This window comes from Chelonoidis abingdonii, chromosome 11 (assembly GCF_003597395.2).
Source record: "Chelonoidis abingdonii isolate Lonesome George chromosome 11, CheloAbing_2.0, whole genome shotgun sequence".
NCBI classification, from domain to species: Eukaryota; Metazoa; Chordata; order Testudines; family Testudinidae; genus Chelonoidis; species Chelonoidis abingdonii.
Genome location: NC_133779.1, coordinates 17,674,806 through 17,696,168, shown reverse-complemented (window position 1 = coordinate 17,696,168; position 21,363 = coordinate 17,674,806). Strand labels below are relative to the sequence as shown.

Genomic DNA, 21,363 nt, shown 5'->3' with positions numbered 1-21,363 from the left:
GAGAGTTACTCCATTTATGTCTACAAGGTGCTGAAGCAGGTTCACCCCGACACCGGCATTTCCTCCAAGGCCATGGGCATTATGAACTCCTTCGTCAACGATATCTTCGAGCGCATCGCCGGGGAGGCGTCTCGCCTGGCGCATTACAACAAGCGCTCCACCATCACCTCCCGGGAGATCCAGACCGCCGTGCGCCTGCTGCTGCCCGGAGAGCTGGCTAAACACGCCGTCTCGGAGGGCACCAAGGCCGTGACCAAGTACACCAGCTCCAAGTAAACGGGTTGTGCCTCTTCGGGAAGTTGTTGCACTTAAAACCCAAAGGCTCTTTTAAGAGCCACCCACTTTCTCAATGAGAGCTTGAGTTGCTGTTTCACTGGCAGAAAGTAACTAAAGGCTCCTTTTTAAAACGTGCTTTGAATATCTGGGATAACTCTAGTCCTGGTCTTCGTGTTTCTTGAGTTTAACACCGAGTCAAGTATATCGTGTGATCATTTAAGGAGGGTTCATAATGCTGTCAATATACTAGGTATTGTCTTGGCTTCTAAGAATATGCAGTAGTTAGATGGGTAAACGCTACAGGAAATGCAAAACCCTGCACTTCTAGGTGACGAGTGTTTAGGTGAATCAACATGAAATATCTCCTTGTGTCCTTTCCATTTCATATAGCTTAGAAAAGCTCACGTCTTTATTCTTTCCATGCCTGAAACCCAGTGTGGTCAATGAATGGTCTTTTATAGACAAAATAAACTGAAGGATTTTTTGTTTGTTTTTAATATCAGATTTTATAGGGATAGGATCAATGAATCATACCCTAAACCAGTTTTTCTCGGCTTCCCCAGGAGGGGAAAGCTGCTATTCATTTCCCGGTATTTTCAGATGGTTTGTTTCCCAGAGGACTGTTAATCTCCGTGAAATCTGCCTTTCTAAAACCGGATTTGGGGGCCTGGGGAGATTGGAAGGGGAGCAGCTCGTTTACCTTTGTTATAAAAACAGCGCCAAAACCGGACCAGGGAGGGAGATTTCCCGTTTGCGACCATGTGACAGCCAGATGTTGGGACAACTGGTGAAGCCTCATTCAGATCCTGTCTGGGGGGAGGGAAACTTCAACCGTCTACACCCCAAGGAAACCACCAGCTCTGGGCTCACCCCAACAGAGAGAAATCTCAGCGAGAAGGCAAATCTTTGTAATCTCAAATCTGGCCAACCCCAACTGTTCAAAAAGCAGGAGACAGATCACGGGATGGGCTTTAAAAATAATGAGATTATGTCAAAATAATAGAATATTTATTTGCCTTCAATTTATTTGCCCCTGCTCCCTACCCCAGAGCTGGGGGGAGAACCCAGGAGTCCTGGCTCCCAACCCCCTCTGCGCTGTGTAACCCATTGAATCCTGGGCCAGGTCTTCCCCTGCCATATGGGCCCCTGGGCTCCCTGCCTGGTTGACGGGGGGTGGGGGCTGGCCCTAAGGGCCCCGTGGAGGGCGGGGAAGATAACAAGGTTGCACTTGGCTGTGGGCAGCCCAAGATGCTGGGGGGGGGGGGTTGTGTCCATCTTGCCCCCTCACTGCACCCACCTGCTCCAGAGAGGCCAGACCTCCCAACCTGCCCCCGCCTATTCAAGACCCAAGCTCCCACACCCGGCCGCCAAGGTTCAGGAACTCACTGTATCAGCCCTCCCCCCCGGAACCCCCATCTGCAGCTGGCCCTGCAGCGGGGCTGGGGGTCCAAGTGCGTAGCCTTTGTTCCAGAGGGGGGTTGGGGTTTCCATGCTCCAGTCGCTGAATTACGTTCCTTGTTCCCCGTCCCTGTGTCCCATGGGGGGCCAGATTTGGAGTGCTTCCCTCGCCCTAGCTCCTGCCTCCCCGATTTCCCCTTTAGTGTCGAGTCATAGAGGAAAGGGGGGGTTGTCGTGACCCCTCCACCGGCACCTCACTTGACTCCCCCAAATCAGAGCATCCGTCTCTCGCCCAGCAAAGGGGGCTCTCCGGGGGGTCCTGCCACCCACCCCCTTGGGAAAAAAGCTTGTTGTAACAATTTTTAGGCGAAGAAGACAAAAGGCCAAGGAGGGGTTCGTTACCCTCCCCCGGGGACTCTGCCCCCCACAATGGGGCGCTCCCTGCTCAGGGTTTGATGTGAGGGGGCGACCAGCAGTGTTAATATGATTCACCGTGAGGAGTATTAGCCCATGGTCCTAGTGGGGTGAACGCCCTCACGCCACCCCCGCACCCTCCCCCGTCCCCCGCCCCCCCCCCCCCCCTTGGCCCTCCAACCCACAGCAGCACTCCACGGGAGGCTTTAAACCCCTTGTGGGGTACAGACATTACCGCAAGATGGCCAAATGGGAATGGCAGCCCCTCTCCCCCGCGCCAAGTCATTGCAATCGTGCTAGCTCCCCCTCCCGCGCCCCGAGAGCCCTCCCCCCCCCGGCTGTCCTCTCGAGCTACACGACATTTTTTTGAATAATGCGAGATGGTTATAGAGGTGTTTGAACGGTGGGCTTCCTGGCTTGCCCTGCTGCCTCACCCACCGCCCCCCCAGGCTCTGATCATGGAGGGGCCGGAAAGGGGGGGGGTCACCCGCCGATCTCTCGGGGCGCCTCCCAATGCTCGCTGGACATCATTGGGAGTTGCAGCTTGGACATTGGAGCGAGTCCCCCCACCCAGAGACTGGCGGACAACAGGGGATTGGGGGGGGCCTGTTGTCACCAGGAAAGCTGGGCGGGAAATCAGCTGATTCTGTCACATGACCAGCCTCACAGCTGGGTCCCGCCCCGCTGAGTCGGTCTGGGCAGGAAGCTAACCGAACCGAACCGCCGGGTGGACGCTGCTGGAGGCCGGGCAAGCGTGAAGGAGCCATCGGCAGCGGACCCACCCACCTTCCACACCGAGCACGGAGGAAGAACCAGGCGGCCGGGCTCCTGCACCCCAACCACCACCGACCTGGACCAAGAACCCAGGTGTCCGCCCTAACCCCTGAGGCGCAAGTAGCGGGAATGGGCGCAGGTACGGCAGGACTTGGATAGCAAGGTGAGTATGGGGGCTTGGGGTCGCGGGGGGGAGCGCGAGGTGTTTGGTGCAGAGGACCACGCCCTCCGCCCTCCAGCTGGCTATGCTGTAGTCTGGGGGGCGGCGGCGCGGTGGATTAAGGCTGGGCTGAGCAGGCACAGGCTCTCGGTCCCAGATGGCTGCCCCAAGGGAGGCTTGGGAGCCAGGACTCCTGTGGTTGTCTCCTGGCCTTGGAGGGAGTGGGGCTAGTGGTTAGAGCGGGCTGAAGCCAGGACTCCGGTTCTCTCCTGGCTCTGGGGCTATGGTTAGAGCAGGGGGGGCTGGGAGCCAGGATCCTGGGTTCTGTCCCCGCTGGAAAGGGAAGGGGACTGGGTGGCTAGTGAGTTAGAGGGCGGGCTGGGAGCCAGGACTCCTGGTTTCTTCTGCCCGAAGAGAGGGAGGGAGGGGATGGGTGTCATAAATAAGACTAGCTAGGTAATGTTTCTTTCACCCTGTAAAGGCGTTAACAAAGGAACGCAAAACCTGACCAGAGGACCAATGCAGGAAACCGGATTGCACAGCAGAGGGAGGAATTTTTGTGTGCCTGTGTCTTTGTCTGCTCCTCAGCTATGAGAGGGGATCTTCTCTATCTTCAGCTTCTAATCTCGATTCAAGATTTGAGTAAAAGGTAGCAAAACCAATTAGGCTTTATATTTTGTTTTTGTAATTTACATGTGTGTAGTTGCTGGAAATGTTTGAATTGTATCTCTTTCTGAGTAGTCTGTTTATTCATATTTTTCTTTTAAGTAAAGCCGTGTATTGTCAAAACTTATGCAGAGATGCAGTATGTTAGTGTTTTTTTCTTTCTTTTTTATGATAAAGCTTTCTTTTTTAAGACCTGTCTCGAGTTTTTCTCTCTGGGTAGGCTAAGAACGAAGAAGGGAGATTCTCATTTGTGTTAGATCTACGGAGGTAAGCTCTGCATGCACAGGGAATTGGTGGAGGGGGAAGAGACGATAGAATCTTTTCTGTTCCTTGTTCTTTGGGTTGGTCTCTTTGTGAAGAAAGGAACATGCTTCTTTGTATTGGTTATGAAAGAGTTGCATCAGTAATATCTCAGGTAGCCAGAGGAAATTCTGGGTGAAGGAGAGGGAGATGGAAGTGGGGATTATTTCCTTTGTTGGTGAGACTCGAGTCTTGGGTCCTCCCAGGAAGGTTTGGGAGACGAGAGGAGCAAAACCTGAATTTTTGATGGTGGCAGCGAGATCAAAGCTAAGCTGTAATTAAGCTTAGAAGGTTCATGCAGCACCCAGATTCTCTGGACGCTAAGGTCCAGATTGGGGAATGCTTTATGATGCGAGTAGAGGCGTGACCAGTGCCCTGGGTGTATTAGAGTCTTCCAGGGGAGTCCATCAACTCATCTAGAGATTTCCTTGCGTCCAAACTGTGGTTGCGAAATGTTAAGGGCGGTCTTGGGGGGGGAGCTCTAATGGGGCAGAGCAGAGCTGTCCTAGGGCCCTGGGGACGGCAGCAGCCAGCCTGGATTTCCAAGCGCTAAGGAGCCGAGCCGTCTCTACCCGCTGGGAATTCAAACAGAAAAGGAAGGTGGATAATTTGTTGCTTTTTAAAGTAAATAGCAAGCTCCTGTTCTTAACGTGACGCCGAAGAACAGTTTCAGCTTGGGCCGAAACGTGCGTCGTTTGCCTGACTGCTCGGGAGGGAGCCCGAGGCCTGCGGGTTCAATCCGGCGGGTGGTGTAAACCGAGTCAGCTTCTTAATCCTTCTGCTGTTTCACATCTGCGGTACTCCCTGGTGAAAGGGGGAGCCTTGGCCGTGACGCGGCCCCTCCGAGCGCGCATTCATGTGTAATAAACGACCTGTTGTGATGAATAATTAGCGTGCATTAGTGTGGAAGGAGACCATAACCCCCCCATTAGATTCCAAGGGCCTTCTTATTTGTACTCCAGCTCAAGCGAGAAATCCATTTTTAGCGGTTCTGAGACCTGACATTCCAGTGACAGGGCGCCGGGTTGGAAACAGTCGGAGCAGGGGCCTGGTTTTCCCAGATGACTCCAGAGAACGGCAACAAGTGAACCAGTCCCTGCTTAACGTCACAAGAGGTTGGCTTGCTCGCGCTGGCGCCTCCCAATTATGTACAAGGGTATGGGAGCACAGGGCCAGTTCAGCACCAAAAGGTTACAAATCTGTCAGGGCCGCAGGGAAGTGGCCATTGCCCAAAACCAGCCGACGCGTTTTAGGCATTGATCGAAGAAGCTAGTGAATCTCCATTGGGCAGAGGGGCGCCCCACAACAGCTTCCGCCACTTAACCACACAGCCCTTAAGTCCGTTCAGCTGCGCGCGCTGAGACCCCCCCCCACATGCCCAGCAACACGCGCGCATGTGGATCACCCTCCACCAATTGAGCAGTGGCTCCATGGCCAGTGGGGACCCGCAAGCCCGAGCCGAACCTGGGCGGCGGACGTGGGCAAGGCCCAACAAACCAACCCACACCCTGACAGCACGCCTGCCCCAGAACCTGTACGAGTGTGCACTTGCCCCACTATGGATGGCCAGGTTCCAGCTTATTCGACCAGGTGTGTGAGGAATCTTGGCGGGGGTGAGTGCGTGGGTAGGGGGCAGCAACTCGGTGAGGCGGGGGTCCAGAGAGCTCATGGGAGGAGAAGTTGCGTTCATGCAGCGGGGGGCGCGATTATAAGGCCCCCGCCGCCTTCTGAGCTCGCCACCTGGCGCCTTCTGGTGAGCGAGCGGCCCCGCCCCCCCCGCTACCGGCCGGGGCAGAAGGGCGCATGCGCAACTGGTCCGGCCGCCCCATTGGCCGGCCCGGAGCGCGGCGGGGTATAAAAGCGGGCGCGGCCCCCGCGCGGGGAGCGGTGGCTGCTGCTGCATCCGGAGCAGGGTCTGGAGGGCCGGGCCGGAGGGGCCCCCGGGAGCCGGCCCCGGGCAGCTGCTGCCTCTGGCCGTCGGACCGGCGCTGTGCTGGGCGGGAGCAGTTGTTCCTCGGTGCGCAGCGGCTGGTGGGTCCGGAGCCGAGAACGCCCCGCCGCGGGGTTCGCACCAAAGCGAGTCCTTCGCTGGCTGCCCGGCCCCGAGTGGGGAGGGGGCGGAGAGAGCCCATTGCGCTCAGTAACCTTGTAGGGGGGATACCCGTGTGACCGCTGCTTTCATTTTCTGTATCTTAGTTCATAGATGAATATAACTAAAAACCAGTACAATTGACTAAACATCAGATATAACCTAAACACCAATCCAAACAATTTAATTGAGAATACAATAAAAACTCATAACCATTATAGTAATTGGGTACATATAGGAGTACAACAGCTGTTAGGTAAGGTTAAGCTGATTTGGACTTTAACTAAGGCCATGGCTACACTTGCAAGTTGCAGTGTTGGTGAGGGGGTTACAGTGCTGCAACTTAGCAGGTGTCTACACCAGAAGCAGCCAGGAAGAACCAGCAGAGGAGCCTGTTCCTGGTAAGCATGCCTAGATGTGGGAGTGAAGCAACCCCCCACCCTACCCCTTCCCAGGTGAGCCATGTGGCAGCCCCCCACCCCCTTCCACTGTGTGATGCTACAAAAACTCTTAAAAACAATGCAGGCTCTGTATTAACAGTTTCTCTCTCTGTTATTTTTTTTATTATGAATCTGTATTCCACAGAAAATAAAAAGTTGCAAGACTGGAGGGATAAGGAAACCATGAATGGACATGGGGCTGGCTGCAGCAGGGCAGAGTGTGCAGAGCTGGTGCAGGCAGCACACAGGACAGGGTGTTTTTAAAGGGACAAGACATTATCACATTTATTGTAAATACCATAATAAAATAAAAGGATGCTGCTGGAGGCTGGCAGCAGAACTTTGCCTCACAGTGGCCATTACAAAGATTTTACTTCCTAATTCCCTCCCTGAGCTTTGAATAGACATTAACCCTTAGCTATCTGTTTATGACAAGGGCACTTGAGTTAATCTGTGCAGCTCTGAAATACCTCAGAAGGTCCCCTTGCTGGGTGTCAGCAAATTCGGGCATGTGGCGAGTGCAGAGGGGCGCTGACAGGAAGTGTTCAACCTTTTATTTCTGAGAACAAACCCAATTCTCTCAGCCTTTCATAGGTCATGTTCTCTAGACCTTTAATCATTCCTGTCGCTCTTCTCTGGACCCTCTCCAATTTCTCCATGTCTTTCTTGACGTGTGGTGCCCAGAACTGGATACAAGAATGACTTCTTGTATCTTGCTCACAACACACCTGTTAATGCATCCCAGAATCACATTTGCTTTTTTTGCAACAGCATCACACTGTTGACTCATATTTAGCTTTTTAGCGTAGAGATTGCAAGGGAGTATGGGTCACGAGGCAACTGCAGACAGCAGAACCACAACTAAATTAATAATTTTAAATTTTATTGGAGATGGTTACGAAGGGTAAGGGAGCAGTTATGATTAGCTAATAGAGTTCACAATGCCTAAAAATATCTACCTAACAAATTTACAAACAAATGCAGCATTTAGTAATAAGTGATACTTACAAATACAAACAACGCATCACGACGCAAACGTAGACGCTCTATTTGAAAGATGAGCTGAGATGAGAGGCTTCGAGTTGATCAGGCTCTGTTACAGGGGTACACAAGATTCATTTTTTCCCCCCCCGCACATGGCAGGGGACCTAAATACTTACTATGACATCACAGAAGTGTCATAGGACAGGCCCAACCGTGTGTGTGTTCGCCTCTGATTGGCACAGCAATGTTTACACAATAGGGGAGCAGGTGCCTAGGGAGCAGGTAAGCATATTGTTGGTAGAATGTGTTCAACACTGAATGACAAGGAAGAGGCCAGGCAATACCGGTATGGCAAGTTCTACAGGATGCAGACAGGAACCCATTTTACATGCCCCGTGGCCTGGCTGAGAATAGTTTGGCCGAAACCTAACTTCGAGTCTGACTCTCATCCCACCTATCAGGGGATGCGCTTCGGGGGTGAAGCGATGTAGGCCGAGGCACAAACTTTGTGAATGCAGGCTTTTTATGAAGGCACATCCGAGACAGAGAAGAGCGAGCCCAACCAGAAGGGACAAACAGGGATTGGAAACAGGATTGTAGGGCGCAGAGCCAAGTCAATTGAGCCATGACCAAAACTGGAAGGTCTCTCATGACTCTCTGACAGTAGAGGCTCAACGTTTGCAGGTCTTTAACAACTGGGGACAAATTAGGAGAAATAGATGGCAAAAAACACAACATTTATCAGCAAATTCTGGATATACTTCAGCAAATTTAGTAAAATGAGGAAGATTGTAACAAATATTGAATCATTTAATCTATTTTGAATACTATACTGGCAAGGGAATTTAACTTCCTGTTATTAACTAAGGAGAGGCCTTGCCCGTAGTATTAGCAAGCGTTTCAATAGCAAGGGATTGAAACAGCACTTGATCACGTAACATCATATAACACAGGGTTAAAACTAACATAGAGGATGCGAGGGAGGACAGCACGAAAGCAATCACTGCACATTCAAAAATGGCCGGGTCTTAAGGACGAAAATGTGGTATGGCTCCACCATTATTGTTACAGAATAAAAGGTGACGTTCGATTAATACATGCAGCCTCAGCATGATGCAGATGCAGGGCATGAAATAATACATATGTTTTAGGAGGTATAGAAGGTTCAAAAAATATCATGATCAAACGATAAAACAATTAATGGGACGGGGGGGTAGGTAAATTAAGAGTGGTTTAGTTAAGGAGGTATTAGCATAAGGAAACTTCACATAGAACAATTAAATATGCACCAACCCAAGTAGGGGCTGGGTTAAACTATTACCAACAAAAACCAACATAAGGTGTGGAACTGTAATAACCCTTAATTAAAGGAAAGCTATGTTACTTTGACTTGAAGCATTAAGAAATGGAAACACATAAGCATTAAATTGTGAAGAACAATTATTCCAAAACACTGAAGCAGCCACTGCCATAGGGGAAGACAATTTACATTAGATATTTAAATGAGAAAAGTTATAACTCTTGGTACAATTGAAGAGGGTAATGGATATTTAGGTGAGAACTGAGTGGAGCACCAAGGCAATCTTCTGGACTTAAGCGCTGACAGGGACTGGTTTCTGCTGACTCCTGCACCATAGGGTGCAAACAAGTTTGTAGTCCACCTTCTCTAAGGGCTCCGTGGCAAGATGTTGTGAGAGGGAGAGCAGCATAACCTGTAAACAGAATAATACGAGCCCTGTCAGGGGCATTGTTTGTTTATTAACAATTACATTTGCTGAGGCCAGTTATGATGAACTAGCTTGTCACTGGGGCACTTGTAGCCACTGAGTAGGTGTTAGGGTACTTGCGGCCCGTGGTTCTCCATAGCCAGAGGCTTGGGTTAGAGCCATATCAGTGTATACAGAATGGTTTATCAAAGTCATGTTCAATAACAGGATTGAATCTCTTACAGACTCAAGGTAAAACTTAGTCGAAAATATGGATTGGATTCTGCTTTGCAGCGGGATTCCTGTCTGTAACATTCTTACAATTCTTGGTAATAGCACACACTAGTTGCAAATCACCATTAGCAGTAACACAAATTCATTGCAAGTGTCCATTTACAATCCTGTTTGTCATGCCAGACCTTTGGATCAACCATTGGAGTTGGCATTTTAGGGTTACCTGTGGCTTCCCTTTGCAAATTTAGTCTTCTCTTTTCTCCTTGTTCTGCAGCGACCAACCCTGATTTCTCTCGCTTACCAATTCACTGGCTGAGGGCGTTGGCTCCTCTTTGACTCGACAGCTTTAGCAAGTCTTTCTTCTTCCCTGCTAGTCAGGTGAATTTGCATTAACACAGACCTAGCATGAGACATTTCTGTTTCAACAACATAGTTTTCCACAAGCCTGGCCACACACCTACACACTCACACCAGCCACTTATTACAGGGTGCTTATTTTTAACGCTTCTATCTATTTGAGACTTCTCACAAGCTACCCCCACTGGATTTTTTAACAGGGAAATGTCAGTGGATCCATTAAACAGAAACTTTTGGGTTAGGAACTAAACTTTCCTTGATTTCAAATCGGCACTTTCACCCTTTAGCTGCAGTAAATGCTTGCAACAGATTTACCATGAGGATTTCTATTCCTTAGCGCTTTTCTAAGCAAGCAATTCAACCCCTTCTCAGAACTTCTGCCCTTACCCCTTTTCAAAACTAGGACTTGCTCTAAAGGAACACTTCCTGAGCCACAAACAGATTCTTCTGGGTCTTATACTTCATTCAGCAATTACTTTTGGCCATTAGGCAGATTCCTAACACAATTTCTTTTTCAGGCAACTCAGCTCCCTAGATAAAACGTGAGCTACTCTCCTTCCCATGGACTTTCCTTATAGTCACTGGGCAACCGTGCAGTTAGGCTCAACACACACAAGTTTAGGAATTATTTTCTCCTTGTTACAGTTGTTAAACTGTCAGTGGGTTAAACAAATAATCACCTGTTCTTTCTCTCCCTTGTGCCCTAGCTAGGGTTATCACCCTGCTCAGACAGAGCTGCTACACCCTCCTTTTCCACTTTCAAGAGACACAACTGGATGCCAACGTAGTTACTAGTGCATCCTTCCCAGCCAGACAGGACTATCAGACATTTCCTCCTGGGCTTTCTAGGCTGTATTTAAACCAACTCTGAGACAACTGAATTCCTATAACCATCACAGGCTGAAAGGCACCTTCTGTTTGCTCCACAGACAAGAAAGCTGGGACACATTTCTCCTTCACCAGACACCAACTTGGGACTTCAATTTCCTTGTCACAGCACACCAGGCGCTGTTTAACAGACAACTGCTTGGAGACGCGAGGGTACGCATTCCTCCATAGGCAAGTATACCCTAACAGACGACGGCATTTCCTTTCACTGTTACATTTTCCGCACAGGTACAGGTAGGATACGGGACATCTCACATCTTCCACTATTCTTCTTTTCCCAAACGTGCTGATAGACACAGCCCATAAGCTCACAGGCACATTGCCACTCACCACAGACAGCTGCTGCTTTTCACTAACCCTGAGCTACTTCCAGCAAATCCAGTTACACCTTTTATTCACTTTTACAGCTGTACTAGTCACATTCATTACCATTACAAATTTACCCTCTCCTCTCAGTTGGGTTCCCACGCTGACCATTTACTGAATTTTCATTCTGGAAACTTTCAGATTTATATTTATGGGATCCAATTTTATGGTTTTCCTTAATTAAATTTAATTTTTTTTATCATTGTGGCATCAATAATTTGCGTGCCGAGATTAGCAGGTATTACCGACGAGGTGGGGAATCAGTTGGAAACGTCGCAACCTCTCGTTTTTAAGCAATGCCGGGCATACATTCTTTCCAAAGCTGAGAGGGATCTGCAGCACCGAGGTTCTCCACAGCTCCGTGCCTGAGGCCTGCAGGGAACTCGGGCTGGCGACACCTTAAGCGCTCGGGTGCCGGAGGCACCTGTATCTGCCAGGTTAATGGTAACAGTATAGCTTTTTTGAGTTTTTCCGGTCAAGGAACAGATCCATTCCATTACTGGATTTAGTGAACTTTTTGCTAGTAAAAAGGGTGAAAACTGCAATATGTTTGGAACTGTTTAGTGTTCGTTTCTGCCGCGGTTGGCACGCGTGCCACAGGCATGGACCTACTCCCCGCTCCTGTTCGTGCACGCCATGTTAGATTGCCACGTATTTGCGGGGCAAAAAGAAATGCGACTGTTAATTTTACAGGTGCACGTGGCAACATTGACTATATAGGTCAAGAGATGAAGGGGAGTATGGTACAGAGGCAAACGCAGACACACACACAACTCAATTAATCATTTTAAATTTTATTGGAGAGGTCGGAGCGCTTATGATTTAGCTAAATAGTTAAAACACCTAACACCACAATGTCTTAAAATAATCTACTACAATATTTACAAACAAACTGCAGCATTTAGAATACTGATACTTAAGCAATACAAGCCAAGCGCATCACGAGCGACAACGTAGAACTCTATTTGAAACAACGTGAGTCTGAGAGAGGCTTCGAGGTTGAATCAGGCTCGGTTACGGGGGTACACTGGGATACACGGATTCGTTTTTCTTCCTCTCCCCCCTGCACTGGCAGGCGACCTAATATAGCTTACTATGACATCACAGAATGTGTCTCCGGGGACGGGGCCAAAACCGTGTGTGTCTCGCCTCTGATTGTTGCACAAGCAATGTTTACACAACTAGGGGAGCAGGTGCCAAAAGGTCTGGTTCGCCCCCGAAAAAGGGACGGTAATGCATATTGTTGTAGAATGGTTTCAACACTTGAATGACAAAGAAGAGGCCAGGGCAATTACCGGTTCGGCAAGTTTACACGGATGCGACGAGAAACCCATTTTACCAGTTATCCTCAGACCATTTCTCTCCAATGTTGTCCAAATCTTTTTGAATTATGACCCTGTCTCCAAGAGTTGCATTCCTCCACTTTGGTGTCACCTGCAAATGATGAGCCCAGCGCAAGGAGAGAGGACGGGGGAGCAGCACCCAAAATGGAGGCGAGGTCTTAGTCCTAACAGGTACTCCCAAGGGTGGTAGATGGAGAGACAGACTGGGGTGTGGGGTGGGGGCACAAGTGAGATGGGGGAGGCCAGCCTGGACCTCTGCTTTAAGAGGTGCTTTGGGTTTGGGTTTGATGGGGTCAGAGGAGACGTGAGGGGATACGATCTCCTCAACAGCGGCCTTGGCCCTGGTTGGGGGGTGTCAGGGTACATACCTCCCGTCTCTCAGCAGTTGTCTCAGCCCGGCTGCAGCAGCCGGTTAGAAGGATAACCGTAGGTAGGCAACGTGCTCGCGGCGGTGGGGGTCGGCCGTGGGCAGTACATCGATCATTGACCGTCCGGGTGGTCTCCTGCTGTGCCGATGTCCTTCAGGGGAGAAGGCAGGAGAAAACATTGGGCGGCGTGTGTTCAGGCCTGGGCATACTGCCGCCGCCTCGCAGCCCTTGCCAACACCATCCGCCCCACACGCTCCTCCTGTCTCCCAAACCGGCACTCTTGTGGGCCCACAGCTCCTCACCCACATCCTCGGGGACCCCCCCAGAGGCCGCCCTCCACGTATGCCGTGGTGGGGTGATCACCGGCGCCTCACCGTCCAGCCCTTTCAGCTCCGCGGGTGTGAAGCCCCGAGGTCCTCAAAATCCCACAATAGCAGCCGCCTCCCGGCTCGGGCGGGCCGGAGCCCGGACAGCCCCTCCTCCGCCTCCAGCGAGGTGGCCTGTCCTTAAGAAGTCGCCACACCTGGTTGGGGAGGAGAAAAAGCCAGAGAGAACCCAGGAGTCCGGCGCTAGCCCGGCTCGGGGAGGGGATTTGGAGGGTGGGGAGGTGTGGGACCGCGGACGCCTGGGTCCCAAGCCTCCCCTGTTACCTGAGTTAGCCGCTCGGTGGTGCGCAGAAGCTGAAGTAGGCAGTCTGTAGCCGTCCACCATGCCAGGTGGCTCCGCCAGCATCCCCTGGGACACGGGTCACCGCGGGGTGCAGGTGGGCCCCTCTGGCCCCCTTGGTTTCAGGGTTGCCTCTGACCCCCATACGCTGGCCCTGCTCATTGACCTCTGACCCCCCCGCCCACGCCATCACTGCTCCCCTGTCCATACCCTGTGAACGCCTTTGACCCCTTGCCTCTTGATCTGCTCCTTTCCTTAGCTCCGCCCTGTTGCCCCTGACCCATTCCCTGTTTGACCCTTCCCCACTCCTTTCCCCTGGCTCCGCCCTGTGACCCTGACCCGCTACGGGTGACGCGCGAGTTCCTGCAGGCAATCACGTTCCCGCCCAGCGCTTCCCCGAGCCAGCGGAGGCCCGGCCCGGCCCGGAGCGACCACGTTCAGCTCGCAGCCGCATCCCCTGCCCCGCGCTAAGGAACGCGCCCGCGTCCACTTCCGCCCGCAACTACCCTTAATAAAATTCCCTTCCGCCCCGTACGCACACTTTCCGCTCGTGCGCCGGAAGTGATGATGAGGACCGGGCGGAGACTAACCGCTCAGGTCCCGCTTCCGTGCTTGGCCCCGCCCCCACGGCATGGACACACCCCTCGGGGTGCCTGCTGCCGAGCCCCGCCCATTTGCCCCGCCCCACGTTGTGTAGCCCTCCCCTCAGGACCAGCCCGTTGCTGGGTAACGACTTTTTACTGGCTTTCAGGCAGGCTCCTCCCCCAATTGCCAGGAGGCTACGCCCCTTTCTCCACATTGCCCGCCCCCTTATCTACTGGCTCACTCCCGCCAGCGTCAGCGCTCTTCTTGTCTTGGGGGGGCGGCTCCGCCTGTCGCCCCGACTCAGGCTGGGCGGGACAGAGGATTCACCAGCGACAGGATCGGCCGGGCTTGCTGCCTGGGGTGGCAGAGAACAGCGGGGATCAGGCTGCTGGGGGGCGGAGGGTTGGGCTGGTCCGTCTTGGGGGTGGGTGTTCAGGCTGGGGGAGGCCTGGGACGTCGGGCTGCGGGAGTGCTGGCCATCGGGCTGGGGGGGGTCCTGGGCATTCAGTCTTGGGGGGCAGCTGTGACTAGGGGGCATTAACCTTGGGCTGCCAGTTGTCAGGTTGGGAGGGTGGCAGGCATCAGACTTGGGGGGCCAGTGTCAGGCTGGGGGGGCAGGTGTCAGACTGGGGGGCCGGACGTCGGGCTGGAGGGGGGACATGGCCCCGTGCAGACGACCAGAACACCCAGTCGAAAAGGGCCCCTGGCAGCTCCGGTCGGCGGCGCAGCAGGGCTAAGGCAGGCTCCCTGCCTGCCAGGGCCCCGCACCGCTCCCCAGAAGTGGCCGCCAGGTCCCTCCCGAAGCCCACACCCCGCCCCAGCCCGATGACAGTGAGCGAGCGACAGAGGGAAGGCGCAGGAGTGAATGGGGCGGGGCTCCAGAGAAGGGGCGTGGCATGGGGCGGAGCAAGCGTATGTGGTTTTGTGCAGTTAGGAAGTTGGCCACCCTGGGCCCCAGAGGGACGGCCAGACAGGGTGCCCTGGGCTTGGGCCATAAAGGCGAGCTGGAGGATGCAGTGGGGCAGGGCAGGGCAGGGCTGGGCTGGGCTAGGGGCTGTCACACGGGGGGGGCACCCTCCCCCAGCCTTTGTCTGGCTCTTACCCCGGCTCTGCGATGATTTGCTCTGTCTGGCTCCCCCCCTCGATCCGCCCGCCTGAAAATGAAACGAGACAATGAGACGCTGGGATCCCCCTCAATCTTCCCCCATCCTCCCGCCACCTCCTAGCCTCCCACCTCCCAGGCCCTTCATTCCCCCCCCAACCTCCCCACCCTGTACGCCCGACACCTTCCATTGCCCCAACCCCAGATCCCAATTTCCTGGTCCCCTCCCCATCACCTGCTGGACTCTTTCCTCTTGCTTGAGGGGCTGCTCCCTTGACTCCTCTCCTAAGGGGCCGGTGACCCTTCTGGGGACTCAGACTGGCTCCTGCGCTCCCCTATGGACCCACCCCACTGCGACCCCCCTCCCCTCGCTGGGCAGCTTTTGGGGCAGTGAGGGGCTGAGGCTGGGGGGTGTGCGGCTGTGTGAGCTCCCTGGGTCATCCCGAGAGGGGCTGGGGGTCCGGAGACTGAGGATGCTCAAGGCATCTGGGGCCTCTTCCTCAGGGGCCAGCAACTCCAGGCTCTAGGGAGGACAACGGAATGGGTTATAGCTAGCCTTGTGGGTGCAGTGGAGGGGTGTGTGTATGTGTCATATTTTGAGGCTTACTAGGATAGTCAGTGGCTTTTAGTCAGGCTGGGCAGGGATGGTGTCACTAGCCTCTGTTTGCCAGAAGCTGGAAATGTGTGATGGGTTGGATCAGTTGATTCCCTGTGCTATTCATTCCCTCTGGGGTACCTGACACTGGCCATTGTGGGAAGACAGGACACTGCGCTAGATGGACATTTTTGTCTGACTCAGTCTGGCCGTTCTTATGTTCCTCCACATGCACAAAAGCTAGAAACTTATTTTTTTTTCCTTTAAGAATGAAGGCTGAAATCATCCCATTATCCCCCTGACTGCGGGATGGGGGGGCTTTAAGGAACACAATAATTCTCACCAGACTCATGACAAAATGCTCCTGCGAGCTGGTTACACAGTGTGACCTCTCAGAGGTGGAAATTCAGCTTCCCTCAACACCCCCGAGTCTGGAGTCGCCCCAAGACCGGGGACAAAGCTACAGTAAAATGCCCGTTTTCTAATGCACCAATACAATGCTTTTGAAAGCAGGACATCGATCACCCCCTCCTCAGGAGGCACACAGAGAAAACGGGGGGGCCCAAGAATCAGGGAGCGGTTTGTGCTTAGCAGACTGCGCCATGGACTGCATAGTGCACCTGTGAGCTGGGGCCCCGGGGAGCTGATCTGCAGGAGCCTCTCTGGGGAAGGAAATTGGATTGATGTTTATTTCTAAGTATGCAATGGGTGAATATTCAAAAGCGGTGGGGTCTCCACAGCCACCGCAGTGCGGGGGGTGCAGAGAGGGTGGATCACCGGCTCTGGGTGCTAGTCAATGATAAATAAACCCCTGCGTCCCATTACAGGTTTTTGCGGGTGCCTGAAGGGGGATTATCTCCCAGCCCTGTTTGCAGTTTCCCGCGGTGCCATACTCGGGCGCCAAACTCGTTTGAATTTCAAATTACCCGCGTAATGTTATGATTGGCTGAGAGGCGAAGGCCGCCTTCTCTCATTGGTGAGAGGCGAAGCGTCCTTCCGTCAGAGCGAGAGGCGGGGGAGAGGCAGGCGGTGGCGCCAGTTCTCACTCAGGTCGGACTCTACGCTATATAAAGTCCCGCCGGCCGCTAACATTTTCACTCGGAGATTGTGTTGTGAGTTGGTTGTTTGCGATATGTCTGGTCGTGGTAAAGGTGGAAAGGGGCTGGGTAAGGGGGGTGCTAAGAGGCACCGTAAGGTTTTGCGAGACAATATCCAGGGTATTACAAAGCCCGCGATCCGTCGCTTGGCTCGCCGCGGCGGGGTGAAGCGTATCTCGGGGCTGATCTATGAAGAGACCCGCGGGGTGCTCAAGGTTTTTCTGGAGAACGTGATCCGCGATGCGGTGACCTACACCGAGCACGCCAAAAGGAAAACCGTCACCGCCATGGATGTGGTGTACGCCCTGAAGCGCCAGGGGCGCACCCTGTACGGATTCGGTGGCTGAGTCGGTTTTCAATCCCCCACAAACTGTATTTCTTTAAGGCCCTTTTAAGGGCCACCCACTGGTGCACGGAAAGAGCTTGGTTCGCTCGGGCTGGGAAGCTAAAAGGTCAAACTGTTCCGGAGCTACTGTCCTGGTGCGAGGGTCCAGCGCGATTGGGGGGTTTCCGTTGTAAGTTAAGGGGAAGGTGAGCTGGCTGCTATATTGCACCTGACTTCCAAGGAGGGTCTCCTGGGTTAACAGGTTTTAAGTGCACCAATCCCAATACCTGCTTCAGCTCTGTTCTTAATAGTTTCTCACTGGAGGCTTTTGTGAGCCTGCTGTTTAATCTGCACTAATTCACTTTCTATGAACTATTCGTGCCGTGCATGTGGATTAACTGCCAAGGTGATGAGAGGATCCCCACCACCATCCAGTGCTTAATTTGCAGTGGCAGGTGTTACCTTTTTTTCCCCTTCAATAACTGATGGGGCAAGGCCAAGGGTGCTGGGGCTCTGAATTGTTACCGGTGCCTGGGTGCAAATTAAGCACTAACATCCCCTGGCACCTTTGCAATGGGGGGACAATTGTCTCCACTTAGCAGGCGCTAAAGTGTTGTAGCTGCCTTGTCCTTTCCCCCTCTCCAGCGGCTCATTTGGTGTTACAGCAAAGCGGGATTGGACTGGCATCCACTACTTAGAGATCCACGTTGTGCTCACTGGGATACACTAACCTGTTATCACATCTGTGTAGCGGGTTTGTCTGTCAGGGCCACTCACTGGTCCTGTGGTGCTGTTGTTCCTGGCTTCGTGCGAGCTCTGCCCTTGAGGGTCAATTCCTGCCTGGCCTAGGAAATTCAGACTGCCTCTGGTTACATCCGTGCTGCTATAAAATTTCTTCTCAGGGTAGCGTATGGGTGGCTGGTGAGGTTTTTGCCCAAGCACTTTGGCTCCTCTCAGAGCTCTCCTGGTTTTTCCAAACTCCCACGTGAACTGCCATGCTCTGCTCCACCCTCTCGTGGCTGCTCCACCAGGCGCTGGGGAAGCTCCCGGGGCCCCAGGAAGCTTGCTGAATGGTCTGGGGCAATGGAGGGGAGTCTGTGACACCTGGAAGTGTAGCACAGTGGGGATGGCCTGGGCCCCCTCCTGAGCCCCAGGCCGTATAGACTCGCCAGGGTGAGGTTTGCACAGAACAAGCACCATTCTCGTGTCCCCTTGTTGCTTCTGTCCTGCTCTGTAGAACCCAGGGGCCAGGAGCCCAGAACTCCCAAGTCCTACATAGATGAGTCCTGGGTTGCTGGGGGGAACAAAGTGGGGGGGGATGCCAGTGGCTGATACATGACAACCTCAAAAGTGCCCGTTGACCCACAGGGTTGTTAGCGTGTTCACAATTCAAATCTGCATTAGAACTTGAAGCTGGCCTGGCCCTGCCCTGATTAAAAACATGACCCGCAACTAGTGAAACAGAAAATTTATTGGGGGGGCAGGAGGGGTGAAAAATTAAGTGCTGCAGGAGAAATTGGGAGCCAGAAACAGTTTCCCTCCTTGGGAGCAAATCATTTCACAGGATATCAAGGAGCATTTCAACGGAGCATCCACCACGCACCATTGCGCCTTGCCATAGGGCAGGCCACTGATTTCAAGGCCCCAGCAAAGGGTCATTTTCCACAAGTGCCTACAGGCAGCTGGTTGTCAGGGGACAAAGCATTGCCCGAAAAGCATCATTTTTGTCATTGGCAGCAGGTGAAGCAGCCAGAAAGGAACCGTGGGCATCTGATTAGCTGCAATACAGGTGTGAGGAATGTCCTTTCGGAAGAATGGGACCACTTCACAGACTCTGCTTTGCCCCAACATCTTCCCCCTGCCTCTAGGGCCCAGCCTAGCCTTGTCTTCGAATGGGACCCCTGCAGCACTAGCAGGCGAATCCTCTGCTAATACCATACCCCCTACACAACCTGCCAGATGCACTGGGGCACTGGCTGCCCCCCCCAACATTTAAACCCCACTGCCCCCTCTCTCATGAACATGGTGCTAAACATCTGGCAGCAGCTGACAGCCCAGGGCTCCTGATGCAACTACCACGAAAGGGAACAGGCTTGCAAAACTCCTGCCCCCCCTCCCCACATACAATAGAGACTGGATTGACAAGAGAACAGTCATGCAGCAGGGTGATGTATCGGGGATAGCGAGGGAGGGAGGATGCGATGCAGAGACGCTCCTAGAATAAGCTGCTGATTGTAGAAAATCAGGGAACAGGGAAGGAAATTAACTAAGCAGCCCCAGTCCCTAAATACTAATACAACACCCCCGGACCAGCCCCCCCTCACCCCCAATACTGCTCCAAATTGCAGCCCTTACCCAGAACGCCCCTGACCAGCCGGGGGGACCCAGAGAGGCTATGTCTATACTACAGCTACCGTTGGGGACGGATTCATTAAGAGCTCTCTCCCGCCGTCGGCTTGGAGCGGCTCCTAAAAATGGGCCCTGCCCGCTGGGCAAAAGGGGTGAGCCAAAGTGAGCAAGACAGCGTGCAAAGAGGCGCAAGCAAGCGAAAGACAGAGGGCAGGGCAAGGAAAGAAAAAAGAGATATGAGCACAGAATTCACGTCCCCCGCAGATTTTCTTCCCCCCGCCCCGTAGAATAATCCAAATCCAAAGTGGCCCCTCTCTGGCCACGGCTGCTCCAGCAGTGAGCCGGCTGCCCTCGCTTCTGGCACCACAGCAGCCCCTGGTGGGTGAAAGGTGTCATTGCAGCGCCTCCCTGGCAGAATTGATTATTCTACGGGGCGGGGGAAAGAAAATCTGCAGGGAACATGAATTCTGCGCTTCTGCTTCTTTTGTGGAAAAAGCCAGGGAGAATGACCCTCCCATTTGTAAAAGTGTGGGGCGGGGGAGGCTTCCCTGCCCCGCCTCCAGGTTCCGGCAGCAAGCATGTGACCAGGGGAGAGACAGAGAGAGAGAGAAAGCGAGCACAGCAAGGCAAGAAAGGCAGGATGAGCAAACAGGCCGAGGAGGAGCAAGTGAAAGAATAAGTGGAGAAACAGAGCAAGCGAGCATGCAGCGATGGGGAGAGCAAAGGGGCATGCAAGAGAGAGGGTGCAACAGCAGAGAAAGAGATTAAGCCAGAGCAGCAGGGTGAGCAAACCAGAGCAGAAGGAGAGAGAGACAGAGCCAATGGCAAGGCAAGTCAAGAGCAAGCAGAGGAGAGAGCGAGTGAGCAGCAAGCAGAGGAGAGAGCGTGTGAGGAGCAAGCAGGGGAAGAGAGCAAGCGAGGAGCAAGCAGAGGCAAGAGCAGCAAGCAGAGGAGAGAGCGAGTGAGGCGCAAGCAGAGGATAGAGTGAGCGAGCAGCAAGCAGGGGAAGAGAGAGCGTGCGAGGAGCAAGCAGAGGAGAGAGCGAGAGAGCAGTAAGCAGAGGAGAGAGCAGCAAGCAGGGGAGAGAGCGAGCGAGGAGCAAGCAGGGGAGAGAGCGAGCGAGGAGCAAGCAGGGGAAGAGAGAGCAGCAAACAGAGGAGAGCAAGCGAGCACTTGAGCAAAGGGGCCAGCGAGCGATTGACAAGCAAGCCAGAGAGAACAAGAGCACGCAGCCAGGCAAGCAAACAGCAGAGCAGGAGCCAGAGAGGAAGGAGCCAGGCCGGCAAAGGCATGAACGAAAGGTGTGAGGACGGGGGAGAGTAAAAGGCGGAGCAGGGGGGAGAAAGGGAATGTGGCAAGAGAGAGCATCTGAGCAGCCCGGAAAGAGCAGGGAGAGGAAGCGAGCCCCAGGCTGGGCTACATCACCCCGAGCGACATGACAGGCCAATGTAAGCGCCAGTGGGACCAGAAACGAGACAGACCGGCAGGGTGAGCAAAGCAGGGGTGAGGACAGAGCCAAGCGAGCAAGAGCTGGGCTGGACGAGCAAAGGCGCGAGCAAGAAGCGTGTCGGGGTAAGGGAGCTGGCAAGGGAGAGGGACTGGAGCAGAGGGGTGCGCCGGGGGCGAGATTGCACGGCCAGCGCTGGGACGAGAAACCAGGAGCGAGCAGTGCTCAGCGAGAGAGCACGCGAGCGAGCGCCTGCAGCTGGGCGAGTGAAAGGAACAGGCAAGCAAGGGGGCAAACGGGCCGGAGCTAAAGAGAGAGAGAGCTAGCGCAAGCCACCGGGGGAGCAACGGGGAGAAAGACCTCCAAGCCTCCCTTGCCTTGCTCTCTCTCTCTCTCTCTGACACACACACACACACACACAGAGCTGGGGGGAT

At 53.6% G+C, this 21,363-nt stretch overlaps 2 protein-coding genes and 1 long non-coding RNA gene across 3 annotated transcripts in view; all 3 read left to right on the top strand.

Moving 5' to 3' along the window:
* Positions 1–423, top strand: part of LOC116823912 (histone H2B type 1-B-like) — a 4,565-nt gene extending 4,142 nt beyond the window's left edge. The window contains exon 2 of the mRNA XM_032778842.2: positions 6–423. Within this exon, the coding sequence (XP_032634733.1) occupies positions 6–276 (271 nt within the window). The 3' untranslated portion in view covers positions 277–423. The remainder of the gene's footprint in view (positions 1–5) is intronic.
* A 16,410-nt stretch (positions 424–16,833) lies between these two features.
* Positions 16,834–17,224, top strand: LOC116823917 (histone H4). The gene has a single exon (XM_032778848.2). The coding sequence runs from the start codon at positions 16,844–16,846 to the stop codon at positions 17,153–17,155; it is 312 nt and encodes a 103-aa protein (XP_032634739.1). The 5' UTR covers positions 16,834–16,843; the 3' UTR covers positions 17,156–17,224.
* A 2,782-nt stretch (positions 17,225–20,006) lies between these two features.
* Positions 20,007–21,284, top strand: LOC142047503 (uncharacterized). The gene is made up of 3 exons (XR_012656769.1): positions 20,007–20,367; positions 20,415–20,466; positions 20,543–21,284. It is a non-coding gene; the product is annotated as an uncharacterized LOC142047503 (long non-coding RNA).
* The last annotated feature ends 79 nt before the right edge of the window (positions 21,285–21,363 follow it).